We start from the raw sequence: 23,122 nt of genomic DNA, 5'->3' as shown, positions 1-23,122 counted from the left end.
AGATCACACACTGCTACAACCATCTATATCACAGAGATCACACACTGCTACAACCATCTATATCACAGAGATCACACACTGCTACAACCATCTATATCACAGAGATCACACACTGCTACAACCATCTATATCACAGAGATCACACACTGCTACAACCATCTATATCACAGAGATCACACACTGCTACAACCATCTATATCACAAGGATCACACACTGCTACAACCATCTATATCACAGAGATCACACACTGCTACAACCATCTATATCACAGAGATCACACACTGCTACAACCATCTATATCACAGAGATCACACACTGATACAACCATCTATATCACAGGGATCACACACTGCTACAACCATCTATATCACAGAGATCACACACTGCTACAACCATCCACATCACAGAGATCACACACTGCTACAACCATCTATATCACAGGGATCACACACTGCTACAACCATCTATATCACAGAGATCACACACTGCTACAACCATCTATATCACAGGGATCACACACTGCTACAACCATCTATATCACTGGGATCACACACTGCTACAACCATCTATATCACAGGGATCACACACTGCTACAACCATCTATATCACAGGGATCGCACACTGCTACAACCATCTATATCACAGAGATCACACACTGCTACAACCATCTATATCACAGAGATCACACACTGCTACAACCATCTATATCACAGAGATCACACACTGCTACAACCATCTATATCACAGGGATCGCACACTGCTACAACCATCTATATCACAGAGATCACACACTGCTACAACCATCTAAATCACAGGGATCACACACTGCTACAACCATCTATATCACAGAGATCACACACTGCTACAACCATCTATATCACAGGGATCGCACACTGCTACAACCATCTATATCACTGGGATCACACACTGCTACAACCATCTAAATCACAGGGATCACACACTGCTACAACCATCTATATCACAGAGATCACACACTGCTACAACCATCTATATCACAAGGATCACACACTGCTACAACCATCTATATCACAGAGATCACACACTGCTACAAACATCTATATCACAGAGATCACACACTGCTACAACCATCTATATCACAGGGATCACACACTGCTACAACCATCTATATCACAGAGATCACACACTGCTACAACCATCCACATCACAGAGATCACACACTGCTACAACCATCCACATCACAGAGATCACACACTGCTACAACCATCTATATCACTGGGATCACACACTGCTACAACCATCTATATCACAGAGATCACACACTGCTACAACCATCTATATCACAGAGATCACACACTGCTACAACCATCTATATCACAGAGATCACACACTGCTACAAGCATCTATATCACAGAGATCACACACTGCTACAACCATCTATATCACAGAGATCACACACTGCTACAACCATCTATATCACAGGGATCACACATTGCTACAACCATCTATATCACAGAGATCACACACTGCTACAACCATCCACATCACAGAGATCACACACTGCTACAACCATCTATATCACAGAGATCACACACTGCTACAACCATCTATATCACAGAGATCACACACTGCTACAACCATCCACAGCCTGGGCAGGGAGTGTGTGTGATGGAGTCCACAGGGCCCTGTCATCCACCCTGCGTATCTGATATGACAAGTCTACACAGGTATCTTAATACAATGACATGGTAAGATGCGTATAGAGGCCCCTTCACATCGCTGGCTGAACCCACCAAGAATGGCAGTCTAATCTATACAGTATGGGAAGCTGCTAACTCCCAATCCTTTTGTTATCCCGGTAGATAAATCTCTGCTGAAGTGCCTGGCAACAGCTTTCTCCCCATTGAATACACCTACAAATTTAGCCAAACTGAAGATGTATGTGTATGAGGGCACAGGGAGGGGGTCAGAAGAGGTTACTGTCGACTGAACGTTCATCCTATCGACAGATTTTACCTGAGCTTGGGTGAATCTGGAATCTGCCTTCCTCATTGCCTCCAGCTATCTGATAACCAATCCGTCCATTCTCTCCCAGGTCTGGGTCTTGTGCCACCAGAAAAAGGGCTGTAGATCCTACAGGAAGGTCCTCAGACAACCATACAACCGAGGGTGTAATAATGTGGGGGGTGTTGTCATTGCGATCACTAAGGAAAATTCTTGTAGTAACAGTAGTGGAACGACGTTGGCTTGCATTTAATGCACAATCTCTGGCCTCCACCATGAGCAAGTACGAAGAGACTTTTTCCCGATCCAGTGGTGTGGCTACGCTCATTACTCCTGTCTCTGCATCCAGGTGAAATACATTTTCTGCAAGTTCTGGCTCCTGACGCAGTAAAGAATATCGAACCTGACTGTTGGGGCCTGGTCCATCCCTGTCCAGGGCTTCGAAGGTGAAGACAGAAGAACCAACTTGAGCATCTTCTGCAACCACCAGTGTCAGTGGATCTTCAGGAAACATGGGGGAGTGATCATTTTTGTCCTGGACTTCGATCTCTACGAGAACCACTCGAGGTGGTAAATATACTCCAGTCACTTCTCTCGCTTCCTCAATGTTCACCCTCAGGCTGTGTCGGGGTTGAGATTCAAAATCTAGTTCTTTTACCAGAAAGATATTACCGGTCCGTCCATCCACCATAAAGGTCCCAGTCAGGTCATCCAGTAGGGTGTAGATTGCCGAGCCATGAGGAGTTTTAGGGGAAACAGTACCCAAAAGTGATCCAGGTGGCAGTCCTTCCATTGGTGTGAGGACAATTGCACTAGGGTTAGGCTTTGCTGGGTATCTGGCAGATGGTAGAACCTGTAAAATATACACACATGATGCATGAACCTCTAAGCATGTCAATGTATTTGAGAAGTCTCATTGATATACGGTATGTCATACCTGTATACGAAGCGTGGCATCTGTATTTTTGGGAGGAGATCCAGAATCCCGGGCCTGAACGGTCAATGTATAGAGGGATCGTTCTGCATGGTGCATAGAAGTTGCTGTACGTAGCTCTCCTGTGTGTGGATGAAGAGTGAACCGCTCTGTCCATGGACCTGTGGAGATGGTTATACCAGTTACCTGCAGCAAAGTCCAGTATAAGTCCATGAAGCTGTGGATTAGTGAGCACCCATTCCCCAGGATAAGCGGGTGATCCCTGGGTGTAGGCAATGTTTTATAGCAGGGATGCTTAACTTGTGGCTGTCACGGTGCGGTGTGTGTGTGTGTGTGGGGGGGGGGGGGGCGGGGGAGACTCCACACCAAACACTGATGGGAAGCAGGAACAGAAACTAGGCCTGGACACAGGGGGAAAGGGAGCTGGTCACCTCCTAGAGCAACCCTGATGCAAGTCCTGACTAACTAATAAGTATGAACAGGCCTCGATGGTAGAGAAGTTCATACACCGGAACCTAGGGCCCTAACTCACCCTGTAGAATACTGGTAATAGTGTTAGGACTAGAGACGACCGGTTCCTCCACTAGAAGGATGAACCATAATCTCCCTCAGGCCTAGAAACAAAGGAAAGAGGAAGACAAAACTTACTGTCATGTTCTAGCGCGGGTCCACCTGACCCCTAGTACATCTAACAACAAGTTTTCAGTAATGTTATAGTAGGTGTCAACCTAACCCCTAGAACATCCTACAACTAAAGCATAAGCCCAATAAACACAAACATAGAGAGATGACAGTGAGTAGCAAACTGGAACCGCAGGTAAGAAATCAGCGGCAAGAACAACCACTGGACCAAGAGCACCGATATACTAGGCCACTTACCTGCCACGGCTGCTGGAAGAGACACCAGCAATCCATACAAACACCAACTGGAACCCATGCATATGTACTGGAACCCGAACACCATATAGAACACAGTACAAACAACAAACACAGAACCCAGCACACCAGTAACTGCCTGGACCCCTATGCGGAGATGATGCACGGCAGCCTCAGACAGAGCTGCACACTGACTTGTTGTTCCCCCTCCGGGGAACCCAAGAGCCCTCTCACCAAAGCATCCATGCAGAACTATACACACCAGAAACAGACCAGACATGGGACAATAACTTGACATACAACACCAATCTATAACATAAACCATACCAGACATAGAAACAGAGTAGGAAGGGAAGGTGACATCAATGTCTCACTAGGTGGCCCTCAAGAACTGGGCAGATGGAACACCCAGGACAGGGGCATAGTTCCAGCACCAAACAAAGACTGGAGGACAACTAACCCTCCTGGCCCTCAGCAACAGGATAACTAGCAGCTAGTGACCACACCCAGCCCATGAACTTAACTCCACAAGTACCAGACAGGGAAGGAACCAGGATACAGGGAGCAGTGCACACACATGCTGCATAAACTACCCGTTGCCCCAGGCAACCAGCATACACGGCAAACGTGTCACAGTGAACAAGACCGAGATCGTGGCCCTCCAGCTGTTGCAAAATTCCCAACCTGCCCTAATAGCTGTAGTCTGTCCAGGCATGCTGGGAGTTGTAGTTTTGCAACAGTTGGAGGGCCGTAGGTTGGGCATCCCTATTTTATAGGAATATTCTCTGTCCTTTTGTGGAAACTTCTTTTGCCCAATATACATACAATTATTCCTCAGCAAGTCAGGAACATGGCAAATGTGGTGAAGGAACTAGCCATGAATGTGGCCTGGTCATGGCAGTAAGGCTGCAATGATGGGTAGGTGAAGTTAGGTAGACTGGCGTAGTTATGAGAAGCAGCTGCTTCAGTGCCCAAGCTCAGAAGGGGCCCGGGAGCAGGGCAGGCCTTGCATAGTCCAGGGGGTGCCACCTTCCCTACTGCTTCCGTTCTCCCAGCTCCTTCTTCTTCCTCTATTAGAGGTGCTGAGCGGATGGAGGCTGCAGCCCAGGGCTCCAAAGAATGCTTCTAACAAAGCCCCTAACACTACATAACTAGGAGCAGTCAGCATCCCGGGTCCTCAGCTCAAGTGATAGGACTTCCCCCTTCTAGGTGACCTATCCTTCCTCCCCAGTTCTCTTTCTTCCCTGTCTCCCCTCTCTTGTAATCCCATTTCTCCTCCACCATTAGTTCCTCCACTTCTTAAGCTGATTTTGGGTTAGGGTTCTGCCCCTCTTCAGCTCCACTCTCCTCCCCTTCTTCCTGGTGCCCTCTCTGCTCAATCCTCCACTTCTTCCTGATGCCCCTCTGCTCAATACTCCACTCTCCTCCAGCTCCACTTCTTTCTGGTGCCCCCTCCGCTCAATCCTTCACTCTCCTCGACTTCTTCCTGGTGCCCCCTCTGCTCTATCCTCCACTCTCCTCCACTTCTTCCTGGTGCGCCCTCCGCTCAATCCTCCACTCTCATCCACTTCTTCCTGGTGCCCCCTCTGCTCAATCCTCCACTTCTTCCTAGTGCCCCTCTTCAACTCCACTTCTTCCTGGTGCCCCCTCTGCTCAATCCTCCACCTCTTCCTGGTGCCCCTCTTCAACTCCACTTCTTCCTGGTGCCCCCTCCGCTCAATCCTCCACTTCTTCCTGGTGCCCCTCTGCTCAATCCTTCACTTCTTCCTGGTGCCCCCTCTGCTCAATCCTCCACTTCTTCCTGGTGCCCCCTCTGCTCAATCCTCCACTTCTTCCTGGTGCCCCCTCTGCTCAATCCTCTACTTCTTCCTGGTGCCCCCTCTGCTCAAAACTCCATATTTTCCTGGTGCCGGGGTCTCTCTTACTCTTCCCATACAACATCACAGAGAGGCCTACTCAGCATCAGACTGAGGGCTTCTAATAGAGCAGGGACTTCTACTAAGCCTCCTGTAAGTGTACTTCTATGTATGTATGTAGATATGTAAGTATACATGTATGTATGTGGATATGTAAGTATGTAAGTATACATGTACAGTACAGACCAAAAGTTTGGACACACCTTCTCATTCAAAGAGTTTTCTTTATTTTCATGACTATGAAGGCATCAAAACTATGAATTAAGACATGTGGAATTATATACATAACAAACAAGTGTGAAACAACTGAAAATATGTCATATTCTAGGTTCTTCAAAGTAGCCACCTTTTGCTTTGATTACTGCTTTGCACACTCTTGGCATTCTCTTGATGAGCTTCAAGAGGTAGTCCCCTGAAATGGTCTTCCAACAGTCTTGAAGGAGTTCCCAGAGATTCTTAGCACTTGTTGGCCCTTTTGCCTTCACTCTGCGGTCCAGCTCACCCCAAACCATCTCGATTGGGTTCAGGTCCGGTGACTGTGGAGGGCAGGTCATCTGGCGCAGCACCCCATCACTCTCCTTCATGGTCAAATAGCCCTTACTTTCAAAGTTTTCCCAATTTTCGGCTGACTGACTGACCTTCATTTCTTAAAGTAATGATGGCCACTCGTTTTTCTTTACTTAGCTGCTTTTTTCTTGCCATAATACAAATTCTAACAGTCTATTCAGTAGGACTATCAGCTGTGTATCCACCTGACTTCTCCTCAACGCAACTGATGGTCCCAACCCCATTTATAAGGCAAGAAATCCCTCTTATTAAACCTGACAGGGCACACCTGTGAAGTGAAAACCATTTCAGGGGACTACCTCTTGAAGCTCATCAAGAGAATGCCAAGAGTGTGCAAAGCAGTAATCAAAGCAAAAGGTGGCTACTTTGAAGAACCTAGAATATGACATAGTTTCAGTTGTTTCACACTTGTTTGTTATGTATATAATTCCACATGTGTTAATTCATAGTTTTGATGCCTTCAGTGTGAAATCTACAATTGTCATAGTCATGAAAATAAAGAAAACTCTTTGAATGAGAAGGTGTGTCCAAACTTTTGGTCTGTACTGTATATATTGTAGGAAGGCGCAAGGGACTCGGTGGAGTAAGTGCCGGTATTCATGTGTCAGCAGCAGTTGCTGTTTGACACCTTGCTATTTAGTATAGCTGTAATAGCTGATCCGGGACGGCTCTTACTGGAAGTAGTCAAAGTGCTGGGTGGGTGACTACTCCCCACGTTCCAGGTCTTGACTAGCCTATATAAAAAACCCAGCCAGCAGTGTCAGCTGGTGGTAATTTCCTCTCTCTCTGACAGACGAGCTCTGGCAATTGCTGGATTGGGATCTTTGCCGTGTGCTAGGCTGGAGGCCTGAGTTTGGGAGGTCTGCTCTGTCCTGAGCAATGCTGATCGGGTGTGAACTAACACCTAGGGTAACAGGTGACTCTTGCTGTATGAACTGTCTAGGTGTGAACGAACACCAAAACTGCAAATGGACTGTAGTACTGAAATTTTTTTGAGTTACAAACTGGTCTTTGCCTCTATACTGTGTCTGCTTGTCCTGTCTACCAGAGCGAATCCCCACAGTATGTAGATATGTAAGTATACATGTAGATATGCAAGTAAACATGCATGTAGATATTTAATATACATGTATGTAGATATGTAAGTGTACATGTATCTATGTAGATATGTAAGTATACATGTATGTAGATATATGTATTGTAAGGGATCGCTCTCTCAAGCAGAGCAGCAATGACAGATTCCCGTGTGCATTCTATATTTTGCGGAACGGAACAGCTGGCCTGTAATAGAACAGGCCTATCCTTGTCTGTAATGCGGACAATAATAGGACATGTTCTATTTTTTTGAAGAACGGAAATACAGACATATGGAAATGGAATGCACACGGAGTACCTTCCGTTTTTTTTGTGGACCCATTGAAATGAATGGTTTCGTATACGGTCCGCAAAAATAACAAATGAAAATACGTAATGAAAATACGTTTGTGTGCATGAGGCCTGAGAGAGAGGTCTTGGAAAAGGAAGCCTGCAGAGGCTCTGTGTGATCTCAGCCAGAAGGGCTGAGGGGCCATGAGGCTGTGTGAAAGCCTGAGTTTTGGGGGGCCCTGCAATGCCTGAGGAAAGAGGGTCGCACGGTCAGAGTTGGGAGGACTTATGGACCATATTCCCCCAAAGGTACTGGTGTGCTCACAGCCAGGAAGCTGCTGGACCGTATGGCTGAGAAGATCGTGGTTTACCTTCCACCATAGAGTACCAATCACTGAGCAAAGAAACATTGTAAGGAATTAACTAAAATCAATCTTTATTAGAGCTATCTAAAAAATAAACGGAAAGGATAGACTCTACCTAAATTAAAACCTTCCTAGTTGATAAACATCTGTCCACAACACCTCAAGCGACAAACTACCAAACAACCAGCTGGTCTGCTTGGAGCACACGTAACATTGCGTGCGTAGTCGCAAGGGTGTGGACACGAATCAACTATGGAAACCACGTGAGTGTGACTACTCAAAAGGGAGTGCGGTAGCCAGCAAATGCAGCCAACCCTAGTGTAGTCCCTAGCAGTGTGTGACTGCTCCTGTGCTACCTCCACAACAGGTGTCTCACAGGGGTATGTGCGGCACTGGTGCCATTAATCCATTACCCGGCAACTTGGTAAACACACCTAATAGACCTATTGCCCTGGGTGTAACACACCGGTTGATAAACATCTGCCCACACTTAGCAGTTAACTGATTGAAGACAAACGCACATGCCCACCATAATGCTGCTGGGTACGTACACACAGCTACTGCGGTGTGAGCACCAATCAACGGGGAATGACTTGGCTGTCTATATTCATTAGTTTATCCCCACTGGCTGCTCGACGCGTTTCACCATCTCTGGCTCGTCAGGAGCAAAGTATATTTGGGGGTGGACAAGCAAACTAGAAGCCGCCAGCCTCACGTCCTGAGGTTGCGGCAACAGCTCTAGAATGGCCATACATGGCCGCATGAGCACGCAGGTTATAAGGAGGAGGTCCCTCCCCTCCACAGGATCGAGCCTGTCACGCTGGACAGGATACAAGATACAACAGAAATCCACAAACAAATCCACAAAAAAGTGGATAAAGGTCACCTCCTTACAAGTCCCTACCAGCTCTCCCTAGACTTCTGTGCCCACGTTCAGACCCTAGAGGTGGGAATAAACGTGCCCCCGTGCCTAAGGCTGAAGATTCCCTAAAATCCCTAAGATGGTGACAGGGGGAAAGAGACAGCTTGCTTCCTCAGACCTGGAGGAGGCAGGCGTCTCTCTAACAGCCTAGACAGAACACACACAAGAAAACAAAACCTACTTATCTTGTCACAGAGCAGATACAGCAAATCCTTCCTTCCTTCCTTCTTTCTTTCTTTCTTTCTTTCCTTCCTTCCTTCCACTGAGCAAGATAGAAGCTATAACCCGCACAGGAAACTGGGAAGGGGCGTAATTTAAACATAACCTGAGCAGGGCATGACAGAGCCCCTGCAACGGCCAATGGAAGCAGTTCAACCCCACCCCTCCCGCCGGCCCACTCACTGTAGCGATCACATGGGGAGTGTCAAAACACTCCTACTGAATACAAGGGACCAAACGGCTGTATTTCTTTTATATGACAAGACCAAGACCTACAAAGACCATGTCAGAGGTTGGTGTGAAATACAAACGCTAGAAATTTATGTAAAAAACTAAATAGTACCCAGGGCAATGCGCATTCCCTTTTTACCATCATCTAGGGTTCGGTCACCTGAGTTTTTTAAAAAATGTGAAAAATAAGCCATTGATAGGTCACTCAGATTGATGGCTTTACTCCTGGAGGAAGAAAGAGTACTTTACAACAAAAATACTCAACTACTCCAGGAGAATATTGCAGCTATGAACAAATTCTCTAATAGTCCAGATTTTGCTCGTAAAGAGGTGATTCTACAGCAGACTATTGAGCGCTTTACGGCCCAGCTAAGAGTGTAAGCACTCCCAATTTCTGAGGGACACCTCATATTTTAGAGAGGGATGTGTCTTGTATTTTGGGACTAAAACTGCTGGAACACTTGAAGTTGAAACCGAACCCCCCTCATCTGAGAGAGAGACGGAATCTGAGGGAGCGTCTTACCCTAATACCCAATACTTCGTCTTTCATCCTTCTGAGAGGAGACCTAGAGGTAGAGAAGGAAGAAGGAAGGGGTAGGAGACCCTGACAACTGGTTTTTTTTAGGGACTCCACCAACCACATCATACACTTTGAGGAACAGGAAAAATCAATAGGACATCGGAAAAGGTGGGGCTCTGATATCCTGCCAGGAGAGAAGATGACACTACTAGATAGACAAACTGATGCATTACAAATGATTCATTTGTCTGATAGGACCCTTACTGAAACGGAGACGCGGTTACTCAGTAAATTCTTGTTCATTCCTACATGTGTATTCAGTTCGCTTGAATGGGTGAAAGATCTGACCCTATTCATAAGAATATTCACACACAATAGGCAGCAATGTCTGGAACTAGGGATTGACATCCAGGACCTATCCGATATACAATTACTGGCGGATGTATTGGAAGAGGGCGAAGGGGCCTTGGTGAAGGTCCATTTACTGACCTTAAACTCCCTTCTACCAATCAGAATCAGAGAGGCAGCACATCGAATCTTACTAAGGTAGAGATGAGGCACTACTCTCCCGAGAACGTGACCCCTCTATTGCCACACCTGTGAGGTGGATTATCTGGGCAGAGGAGAAGCGCTCACTGACACAGATCTAGACGGATTTGTGGACAATATCTGAGAGTAACGGGTCTTCTGTGTCTGTGGAAAATGTTTCAGATCTCTGAGTTCAGCTCATGCAAAATGGGAGCAAAACCGAAAGTGTTGTGTTTATATTTTTGTTCAGTGTATTTATATATATATTATACCATATATTGTATTATACTCTATGTATATATATATATATTATACAGTATATTGTATTATACTCTATATATATATATTATACAGTATATTGTATTATACTCTATGTATATATATATTATACAGTATATTGTATTATACTCTATGTATATATATATTATACCATATATTGTATTATACTCTATGTATATATATATTATACAGTATATTGTATTATACTCTATATATATATATTATACAGTATATTGTATTATACTCTATGTATATATATATTATACAGTATATTGTATTATACTCTATGTATATATATATTATACAGTATATTGTATTATACTCTATGTATATATATATTATACCATATATTGTATTATACTCTATGTATATATATATATTATACCATATATTGTATTATACTCTATGTATATATATATTATACCATATATTGTATTATACTCTATGTATATATATATATTATACAGTATATTGTATTATACTCTATGTATATATATATTATACAGTATATTGTATTATACTCTATGTATATATATATTATACCATATATTGTATTATACTCTATGTATATATATATTATACCATATATTGTATTATACTCTATGTATATATATATTATACCATATATTGTATTATACTCTATGTATATATATATATTATACAGTATATTGTATTATACTCCATGTATATATATATTATACAGTATATTGTATTATACTCTATGTATATATATATTCTACAGTATATTGTATTATACTCTATGTATATATATATTCTACAGTATATTGTATTATACTCTATGTATATATATTATACAGTATATTGTATTATACTCTATGTATATATATATTATACAGTATATTGTATTATACTCTATGTATATATATATTCTACAGTATATTGTATTATACTCTATGTGTATATATATATTATACAGTATATTGTATTATACTCTATGTATATATATATTCTACAGTATATTGTATTATACTCTATGTATATATATATTATACAGTATATTGTATTATACTCTATGTATATATATATATATATTATACCATATATTGTATTATACTCTATGTGTATATATATATTATACAGTATATTGTATTATACTCTGTGTATATATATATATATTATACAGTATATTGTATTATACTCTATGTATATATATATTATACAGTATATTGTATTATACTCTATGTATATATATATATTATACAGTATATTGTATTATACTCTATGTATATATATATATATTATACAGTATATTGTATTATACTCTGTGTATATATATATTACAGTATATTGTATTATACTCTATGTATATATATATTCTACAGTATATTGTATTATACTCTATGTATATATATATATATTATACAGTATATTGTATTATACTCTATGTGTATATATATATTATACAGTATATTGTATTATACTCTATGTATATATATATTATACAGTATATTGCATTATACTCTATGTATATATATATATATATTATACCATATATTGTATTATACTCTATGTATATATATATTATACAGTATATTGTATTATACTCTATGTATATATATATATTATACAGTATATTGTATTATACTCTATGTATATATATATATATATTATACAGTATATTGTATTATACTCTATGTATATATATATTATACAGTATATTGTATTATACTCTATGTATATATATATATATATTATACCATATATTGTATTATACTCTATGTGTATATATATATTATACAGTATATTGTATTATACTCTATGTATATATATATTATACCATATATTGTATTATACTCTATGTATATATATATTATACCATATATTGTATTATACTCTATGTATATATATATTATACCATATATTGTATTATACTCTATGTATATATATATTATACCATATATTGTATTATACTCTATGTATATATATATTATACAGTATATTGTATTATACTCTATGTATATATATATATATTATACAGTATATTGTATTATACTCTATGTATATATATATTATACAGTATATTGTATTATACTCTATGTATATATATATATTATACAGTATATTGTATTATACTCTGTGTATATATATATTATACAGTATATTGTATTATACTCTATGTATATATATATATTATACAGTATATTGTATTATACTCTATGTATATATATATTATACAGTATATTGTATTATACTCTATGTATATATATATTATACAGTATATTGTATTATACTCTATGTATATATATATATATTATACAGTATATTGTATTTTACTCTATGTATATATATATTATACAGTATATTGTATTATACTCTATGTATATATATTATACAGTATATTGTATTATACTCTATGTATATATATATTATACAGTATATTGTATTATACTCTATGTATATATATATATATTATACAGTATATTGTATTATACTCTATGTATATATATATATATATTATACAGTATATTGTATTATACTCTATGTATATATATATTATACAGTATATTGTATTATACTCTATGTATATATATATATTATACAGTATATTGTATTATACTCTATGTATATATATATATTATACAGTATATTGTATTATACTCTGTGTATATATATATTATACAGTATATTGTATTATACTCTATGTATATATATATATTATACAGTATATTGTATTATACTCTATGTATATATATATTATACAGTATATTGTATTATACTCTATGTATATATATATTATACAGTATATTGTATTATACTCTATGTATATATATATTATACAGTATATTGTATTATACTCTATGTATATATATATATATTATACAGTATATTGTATTATACTCTATGTATATATATATATATTATACAGTATATTGTATTTTACTCTATGTATATATATATATTATACAGTATATTGTATTATACTCTATGTATATATATATATATTATACAGTATATTGTATTATACTCTATGTATATATATATATATTATACAGTATATTGTATTTTACTCTATGTATATATATATATTATACAGTATATTGTATTATACTCTATGTATATATATATTATACAGTATATTGTATTATACTCTATGTATATATATATATATTATACAGTATATTGTATTATACTCTATGTATATATATATTATACAGTATATTGTATTATACTCTGTGTATATATATATTATACAGTATATTGTATTATACTCTGTGTATATATATATTATACAGTATATTGTATTATACTCTATGTATATATATTTCATTATTACCATATATAGTATATTAGAATACATATCTAAATATAAACCACATTTTCTACCTATACAACGCACCTTTTTCCACCACAAAGTGTCAGTGCGTCTTATGGGGTAAGTACAGGAGGACATGGGAGTAGTGAATGCAGCGCTCCCGTGGCTCTGTACTCACCACTCGCTGTGCTTTGCGCTCTGTAACCTCAGGCTGTGCGACGTCAGGTCACAGCGTGGCAGGAAGACCAGGAAGAGCGCTGGGTGTCAGGATCGGCGGAGCAGGAGCAGTAAGTAGTTTTATGTTTTTTTCTCTGATCTGAGCATGGGGGTCTGATTGGGGGTCATTCACATTGGGCTCTAATCTGAGGTCTGACTGGGGGACTTATTTACATGGAGGTCTGAGCTGAGCTCGGATTAAAAATATTTTGTTCTTATTTTCCTCCTCTAAAACCTCGGAGCGTCTTATGGGCAGGTGCGTCTCATAGGGAAAAATATGGTACATTCTAATATGTACACATAAAATGTATGCAATTTTTTTTTATTTTTCAACTGCTTTTTAAGACCAGGGCGGCTCGTCCAAAGCGGTTTCTGCTTTTGTAAGGTCAGAACAGACGCTGTGGCCCTGGTGTGAAGGTGGTGCTGGCTGGTCAGTAAATCTGGGATGTGCCACTTGGCGCTGCCCCCACCTTCTTACTAATCATCCCCTTGTGTGCCACAAAAAAGAAGGAGACACATTTACAAGACTGGGGCGACTGAGCAGAATTAGTAGACACTAAGATCTGCACAGAGCCAGTAAGGAGCCGGCTTATGACGTCTATTGCTACAGCCCAGTGGCCCCACAACTGCACTTAGGGCCGATTCACAGAACTGTGCTCGGTCCGGGAAACACAGTCCATGTGTCAGGCGCATCTCCTGGGCCGACCGTATCATAGGGACTTATGATCCAGTTCCTATCTGATAGCAGGGCTATTGTACTGTGCTCACATGCTGATGTACAGTCAGGTCCATAAATATTGGGACATGGACACAATTGTAACATGTTTGCCTCTATCCACCACCACAATGGATGTGAGATGAAATGGACAAGATGTGCTTTACCTGCAGACGGTCAGCTGTAATCTGAGGGATTTACATCCAGATCAGGTGAACGGTGCAGGAATTACAGCAGTTTGCATATGTGCCTCCCACTTGTTAAGGGACCAGAAGTAATGGGACAATTGGCTTCTCGGCTGTTCCATGGCCAGGTGTGTGTTATTCCCTCATTATCCCAGTTACAATGAGCAGATACAAGGTCAGAGATCATTTCCAGTCTGCTATTTGCATTTGGAATCTGTTGCTGTCAACTCTCAAGATGAGATCCAAAGAGCTGTCACTATCAGTGAAGCAAGCCATCATTAGGCTGAAAAAACACAACAAACCCATCAGAGAGATAGCAAAAACATTAGGCGCGGCCAAAACAACTGTTTGGAACATTCTTATATAGAAGGAACGCACCGGTGAGCTCAGCAACACCAAAAGACCCGGAAGACCACGGAAAACAACTGGGGTGGATGAGCGAAGAATTCTTTCCCTGGTGGAGAAAACTCCCTTCACAACAGTTAGCCAGATCAAGAACACTCTCCAGGAGGTAGGTGTATGTGTGTCAAAGTCAACCATCAGGAGAAGACTTCACCAGAGTGAATACAGAGGGTTCACCACAAGATGGAAACCATTGGTGAGCCTCAAAAACAGGAAGGCCAGATTAGAGTTTGCCAAACGGCATCTAAAAAAGCCTTCACAGTTCTGGAGCAACATCCTATGGGCAGATGAGAGCAAGATCAACTTGTACCAGAGTGATGGGAAGAGAAGAGTATGGAGAAGGAAAGGAACTGCTCGTGATCCTAAGCATACCACCTCATCAGTGAAGCATGGTGGTGGTAGTGTCATGGCGTGGGCATGTATGGCTGCCAATGGAACTGCTTCTCTTGTATTTATTGATGATGTGACTGCTGACAAAAGCAGCAGGATGAATTCTGAAGAGTTTCGGGCAATATTATCTGCTCATATTCAGCCCAATGCTTCAGAACTCATTGGATGGTGCTTCACAGTGCAGATGGACAATGACCCACAGCATACTGCAAAAGCAACCAAAGAGTTTAAGGGAAAGAAGTGGAATGTTCTGCAATGGCCAAGTCAATCCCCGGACCTGAATCCGATTGAGCATTTCACTTGCTGAAGACAAAACTGAAGGGAAAATGCCCCAAGAACAAGCAGGAGCTGAAGACAGTTGCAGTAGAGGCCTGGCAGAGCATCACCAGGGATGAGACCAGCGTCTGGTGATGTCTATGCGTTCCAGACTTCAGGCTGTAATTGACTGCAAAGGATTTGTAACCAAGTATTAAGAAGTGAAAGTTTGATTTATGATTATTATTCTGTCCCATTACTTTTGGTCCCTTAACAAGTGGGAGGCACATATGCAAACTGCTGTAATTCCTGCACCGTTCACCTGATTATTACAGCTGACAGTCTGCAGGTAAAGCACATCTTGTCCGTTTTATTTCTAATCCATTGTGGTGGTGAATAGAGCCAAAAATGTTAGACTTGTGTCCATGTCCCAATATTTATGGACCTGACTGTAAATGCAGCACAATAGCCCCACCATCAGATAGGAACTGGATCATAAGATGCGGTCAGCTCAGGAGATGTGTCTGACACATGGACTGTGTTTCCCGGACAGAGCACAGTTGTGTGAATCGGCCCTTATAGATGGGCTGATCAGGGGTCTGTATGAATCTGGGGGCTGATCAGGGGTCTGTATGAATTGTGGGGCTGATCAGGGGTCTGTATGAATCTGGGGGCTGATCGGGGTCTGTATGAATTTGGGGGCTGATCAGGGGTCTGTATGAATTTGGGGGCTGATCAGGGGTCTGTATGAATTTGGGGGCTGATCAGGGGTCTGTATGAATTTGGGGGCTGATCAGGGGTCTGTTTAAATTTGGGGTCTAATCTTGGGTCTGTATAAATGTGAGCTCTGAGATGGAGTCTGGGGGCTGATCTAGGGTCTGTATTAATTTGAGGACTGATCTGGGGACTGATCTGCATACATTTTTGGGTCTGTCTGAAGGTCTGTTTTAAAAGTGTTGGCCGGCCTTGGAGCCAACAACCCCTGAGATCCTAAACTGCGCCTCTGTACATGAAAACCCCCCACTCATCTGTCCATGGTTCCGTTGCTGATCCGTTCCTGGAAGCAGCTTAGTCCTGTGACCACAGCGGACAATCAAAGGCTTCAGTGGTCACAGAGGACTAAATGGTACTGAATCCTGTGAATGAAAGGAGCAGCGGCGGCGGGACAGCAGACAGGGGGAGTGGGGGGTTTGTATGTTCAGGGCACAGGATAGGAACCCAAGAGGTTTTGGTTCCAAGGCTGGACAACCCCTTTAATCTTGGAGTCTAATCTGGGGGTCTATATTCTTTTTGGGGTCTCTTCTGGGGTCCGTATTAAGAAGGGTTTACTCAGCCATGTAAAATTTATTTTTGAAAACCGGTTAGAACGTGATAAAAGAATAAAGTAATGATTCCTTTCTGCCCCGCCGCTCTCCTTCTGCTGCTTCCCGTGACCTCGCTGGTCTCTGCACTTCCAAGTCCCTCTCCACTCAGACATGTGACGGAATCAGTAAGGTATCACCACTTTTATTATTTTATAACTTTCTAATGTGGGCATACGGGGCAGCAGCGGGCACACTACTGGTGGAGGCCACAGGGGCAGCTGGATAGGGGATTCTTTGCTATAGAGGGTGGGAACCTCCTGGGGCCTAATACAAAATCTGGAACAGAGCCCCATCTACCATGTGCCATTGATTAATACTGGGGACATGCCAGAGGGGCTACACATCCTCAACCAAAGACGTCTGCGCAGGAAAGTGAGCAACTCCGATCAGGCGCCACCTGTGAGTCACCGGATCTGCATTTGCTCTGCCTTGGACTGCTTTTAATGTCTTTTCATCTCTTTATTAGAAAATCAGGTCATTTTGAGTGATTCTTGGAAGGTGGGGGGGGGGGGGGGCTGCCCAACTTTCCATAAGGTGCCTAGGGCACCAAAATACCTTGCCCTGGTCCTGCAGCCAGGTAGACCTTTACTAATGTAGGTGCACATAGATCTAGTCTTAAGCTGTACAATTTGTCCCATTTGTGCTGATCTGGTGTGGAGGAATCCTCTGGCCACCTCGCTGTACATTTACACAAGATCCCACAGCATGAAGATAGGTGAGTATGGATCTGGACATGATGTCTACTGTATCATTCAAGACATCGGTGAGCATCCAGCTTCTGTCATGTCATCAGTCATTCATGGTATAATGCATAAGACTCGTCTTTATTCATGACATGCTTTTATCTGTAACCTGATGTACTTATACACTGCGTGCAGAATTATTAGGCAAATGAGTATTTTGACCACATCATCCTCTTTATGCATGTTGTCTTACTCCAAGCTGTATAGGCTCGAAAGCCTACTACCAATTAAGCATATTAGGTGATGTGCATCTCTGTAATGAGAAGGGGTGTGGTCTAATGACATCAACACCCTATATCAGGTGTGCATAATTATTAGGCAACTTCCTTTCCTTTGGCAAAATGGGTCAAAAGAAGGACTTGACAGGCTCAGAAAAGTCAAAAATAGGGAGATATCTTGCAGAGGGATGCAGCACTCTTAAAATTGCAAAGCTTCTGAAGCGTGATCATCGAACAATCAAGCGTTTCATTCAAAATAGTCAACAGGGTCGCAAGAAGCGTGTGGAAAAACCAAGGCGCAAAATAACTGCCCATGAACTGAGAAAAGTCAAGCGTGCAGCTGCCAAGATGCCACTTGCCACCAGTTTGGCCAAAATTCAGAGCTGCAACATCACTGGAGTGCCCAAAAGCACAAGGTGTGCAATACTCAGAGACATGGCCAAGGTAAGAAAGGCTGAAAGACGACCACCACTGAACAAGACACACAAGCTGAAACGTCAAGACTGGGCCAAGAAATATCTCAAGACTGATTTTTCTAAGGTTTTATGGACTGATGAAATGAGAGTGAGTCTTGATGGGCCAGATGGATGGGCCCGTGGCTGGATTGGTAAAGGGCAGAGAGCTCCAGTCCGACTCAGACGCCAGCTAGGTGGAGGTGGAGTACTGGTTTGGGCTGGTATCATCAAAGATGAGCTTGTGGGGCCTTTTTAGGTTGACGATGGAGTCAAGCTCAACTCCCAGTCCTACTGCCAGTTTCTGGAAGACACCTTCTTCAAGCAGTGGTACAGGAAGAAGTCTGCATCCTTCAAGAAAAACATGATTTTCATGCAGGACAATGCTCCATCACACGCGTCCAAGTACTCCACAGCGTGGCTGGCAAGAAAGGGTATAAAAGAAGAAAATCTAATGACATGGCCTCCTTGTTCACCTGATCTGAACCCCATTGAGAACCTGTGGTCCATCATCAAATGTGAGATTTACAAGGAGGGAAAACAGTACACCTCTCTGAACAGTGTCTGGGAGGCTGTGGTTGCTGCTGCACGCAATGTTGATGGTGAACAGATCAAAACACTGACAGAATCCATGGATGGCAGGCTTTTGAGTGTCCTTGCAAAGAAAGGTGGCTATATTGGTCACTGATTTGTTTTTGTTTTGTTTTTGAATGTCAGAAATGTATATTTGTGAATGTTGAGATGTTATATTGGTTTCACTGGTAAAAATAAATAATTGAAATGGGTATATATTTGTTTTTTGTTAAGTTGCCTAATAATTATGCACAGTAATAGTCACCTGCACACACAGATATCCCCCTAAAATAGCTAAAACTAAAAACAAACTAAAAACTACTTCCAAAAATATTCAGCTTTGATATTAATGAGTTTTTTGGGTTCATTGAGAACATGGTTGTTGTTCAATAATAAAATTAATCCTCAAAAATACAACTTGCCTAATAATTCTGCACTCCCTGTATATGTGGTAGGTACCTGACAGGCTGTAGGTCACTGTCCCATTCTCGCCTTCATCTGCATCCTTGGCCATGATGGACACCACAAATGCACCAGACAGTTTCCCTTCCATTATCTAAAGGAGAACAGTTATAGAAGATTTTATAAGGAACATCAATGGACATTGCATGACCCTGGAGAAGATGGGGTCCTCTCCTCCAGCCATGGTCATCATTACCTGCACAGTTGTCTCTCTCCCAGGGCTGGGGTGTAGGAAGACTGGATGGTTGTCATTCTCATCCAACACAGAGACATGGATGGTGCCCGTCACACTGCGTGGAGGTGCCCCTCCATCCTGGGCAGTTACCAGTAGCTGGTACGTGGCCTGGTGCTCCCGATCCAGACTCCGTCTTACTGATAGCTCCCCTACACAGAGAAGAGATGTGTGAGGAGGACGCTCCGATGCCCACAGCCCCGACACAACATTACTCCAGGTTCCCTGGTCACCCAATTCTATATTTTTACTTTTTAGTAGCCAGACTGGTTGGAAACAATATTTATTCATTCTCATGGTGTTTCTGTTTTCCATCAGATGCAAGACTGTTTTTGGGTGGCTGTGGAAGACCCCAGGAGACTTTGGGGTATTCTTTGATGACATTGGGAAAACATAACAGGTATTACATTTAGGGGGAGACTGTGGATAGAAGATGAAGTACTGGTCCTACCTGTGTGTGGATGTATGGTAAAGTCAGTTTCTTGTGCAGGAAGTCTGTACGTGACCCGTCCGTTTTGTCCTGCGTCTCTGTCGGTGGCGCTGACCCTTCCCACAATCTCGCCTGGTGGTTGGTTCTCAGAGATGCTCATGAAATACCTCTCCTCGCTCAACCTTGGAGCATTGTCATTCTCATCAGTGACACGAACACGTACAGTGCATGTGGCGGTGCGGCTTCCAGAGCCCCCTGATGCCAACACAGCAAGTACATATACTTCTCGGCTCTCCCTGTCCAATGCTCCGCGGACATACAACCATCCTGTTTCTGGCTCCACACTAAATCCTACTGCATCAGCATCTGTTCTCAGCCTGTAACGCAAGGGGTTCTCCTTTCCTCCAGGAAGTAATGCTTGCACCTGTAAAAGTCGACTCATGGGCGGACTACCTTCCCGGACCTCCACACGATAATCGGATGCTCCACAAGCAGGCTCAGACTCCTGCTCAATTACAAGGACTGTGATCTCTAACTCTGAAGAAAGTTGGGGGAACCCACCATCAAGTGCAAGCACGCGAAGCTCATAACTTTCCTGGCTCAGGGGTCCAGTGATTTGAATCTGTCCAGAACCATCGATGCTAAAGGGACCCTGAGAAATTAGCTGGTAATGAATCTGTCCATTAGCTCCTACATCTGGGTCCAAGGCTTTAGCCGTGAATATGATGGAGTCAACAGGTGTGGACCCCTGTATTCTCAGGGTGTGTGAGGATGACATGAACGTTGGTGGATTATCATTAACATCAGTAATTCGTAGACCGACCCGTGCTTGGGTGTAAGCTGGAGGTGACCCACTATGAGCCTTAACTTCTAGAAGAAGCTCTGTCTCCTGTTCTCGATCGAGCTGCCGACGTGTAGACAATATTCCAGAATGGGGATCCAAAGATAAAAGTCCACGGGGGTCACCGTAAGCCAAGGAGTATAGAATGACACCAGGAGCACCTATAAAGAGGGAGAGATGATAAACCCACAGAATGTCAGATTGGAATCCTGAACAAGTGTCGGTTGGAGAAGGTACCTGGTGGGTTGCTAGCCTTCACACTGCCCACGATAGTCCCTGGCGGAGTGTCTTCAGGCACGACGAAGTCATACTGAGGCTGGAGAAAGGTAGGGATGTGGGCAGAGCTGGGTAAAATGCTAACATTTACCCAGGCATTCACTTCCGCTCTGACTCCACCACCATCCTGTGCTCCCACCTCAAGATGTAGGACAGAGCCAGCCCGGGCAGACAGAGAACGTGCCACGAAAAGGCTACCTAAAAGAGATATCTGAGTGTCATCATACACCATAAATATACTACCGCCGCCATGGGATCATAAGGACAGTATACCACCGCCACCATGGGATCTTACAGATAATACACTACAACCACCATAGGAAGCTATACTACCACCACCATGGGATCTTACAGATAATACACTACATAGGATAATATACTACCACCACCATTAGATTTTCAGGATCATATACCACCACCAGCATGGGATAATTGTGTAGCGGTCCAGATGCCATGAATACCGTACCCACATTAATGCCCGGCCTTTGTTTGTCCAGTACTTCCTCCTCTCCTGGAGGCATCAGGGTGGATTGTCGTTTTCAATGTCCCTGTCAATATCTTCCCTGCTGTTTCATACAATGGTGGAGGTCCATTAATTTTGGCTTACATGTATATCATCTGGGGGAGGGGGTGTATACGTGCCTGTAGTGCCCTTTTTGCCTCATCTTACCTGTGTCAGGTTCAATGCGCAGAAGAGGAGGGTTATTTCCTGATAATATGTGGTAGGTCAGGGTGCCATGTAGTCCGTCGTCCTTATCACGAGCAGTCACACTAATTATGCGTGTTCCTGGAGGACTAAGGGCACTTACGCTAGCGCCATATTCTAATGGGTAAAAGACCGGACGGTTATCGTTCACATCTTCCACAGAGACCCGGACGAGGCATCCTGAGCTCAGGCCTCCCTGTGTGAACAGAGGAAGGGTGGATTAATAGGTTTCCTGCTATTATCACACCACGGGCTCCGGCTGCTTATTCAATGGAAACCCCCATCTCCAAAGTCCCAGCACGGACCCCAGTTCTCTGGACCTATGTATTATTTCCATTCACAGACTAAGGGTTTCATTTGTAGATCCAAAGGGATGCAAGTCACGGGATGTTTAATGACATTTCTAAATTCCGGACCTTATGGAAGAGATTTCCACAATCTACACAATGTGACTGATGTCTCCATATTCTAGATCCTATGACTGATATCTACATATTCTGGATCCTATTACTGATGTCTCAATACTCTGGATCCTATTACTGATGACTCCATACTCTAGCTCCTATGACTGATGTCTCCATACTCTAGCTCCTATGACTGATGTCTCCATACTCTAGCTCCTATGACTGATGTCTCCATACTCTAGTTCATATGACTGCTGTCTCCATACACTAGCTCCTAT

General features: G+C 42.1%; 1 protein-coding gene across 1 annotated transcript in view; it reads right to left on the bottom strand.

The window, feature by feature from the left end:
• Positions 1-23,122, bottom strand: part of DCHS1 (dachsous cadherin-related 1) — a 123,612-nt gene that overhangs the window by 57,890 nt on the left and 42,600 nt on the right. Inside the window, exons 4-10 of the mRNA XM_040426699.1 lie at positions 22,405-22,636; positions 21,696-21,932; positions 20,639-21,619; positions 20,152-20,339; positions 19,953-20,049; positions 2,922-3,079; positions 1,997-2,837 (exon numbers count right to left, since the gene is read on the bottom strand). Coding sequence (XP_040282633.1) covers positions 1,997-2,837; positions 2,922-3,079; positions 19,953-20,049; positions 20,152-20,339; positions 20,639-21,619; positions 21,696-21,932; positions 22,405-22,636 — 2,734 coding nt within the window. The remainder of the gene's footprint in view (positions 1-1,996; positions 2,838-2,921; positions 3,080-19,952; positions 20,050-20,151; positions 20,340-20,638; positions 21,620-21,695; positions 21,933-22,404; positions 22,637-23,122) is intronic.

Source organism: Bufo bufo, chromosome 3 (assembly GCF_905171765.1).
Source record: "Bufo bufo chromosome 3, aBufBuf1.1, whole genome shotgun sequence".
Taxonomy (NCBI): Eukaryota; Metazoa; Chordata; class Amphibia; order Anura; family Bufonidae; genus Bufo; species Bufo bufo.
This window is presented reverse-complemented; position numbering and strand designations above follow the sequence as displayed.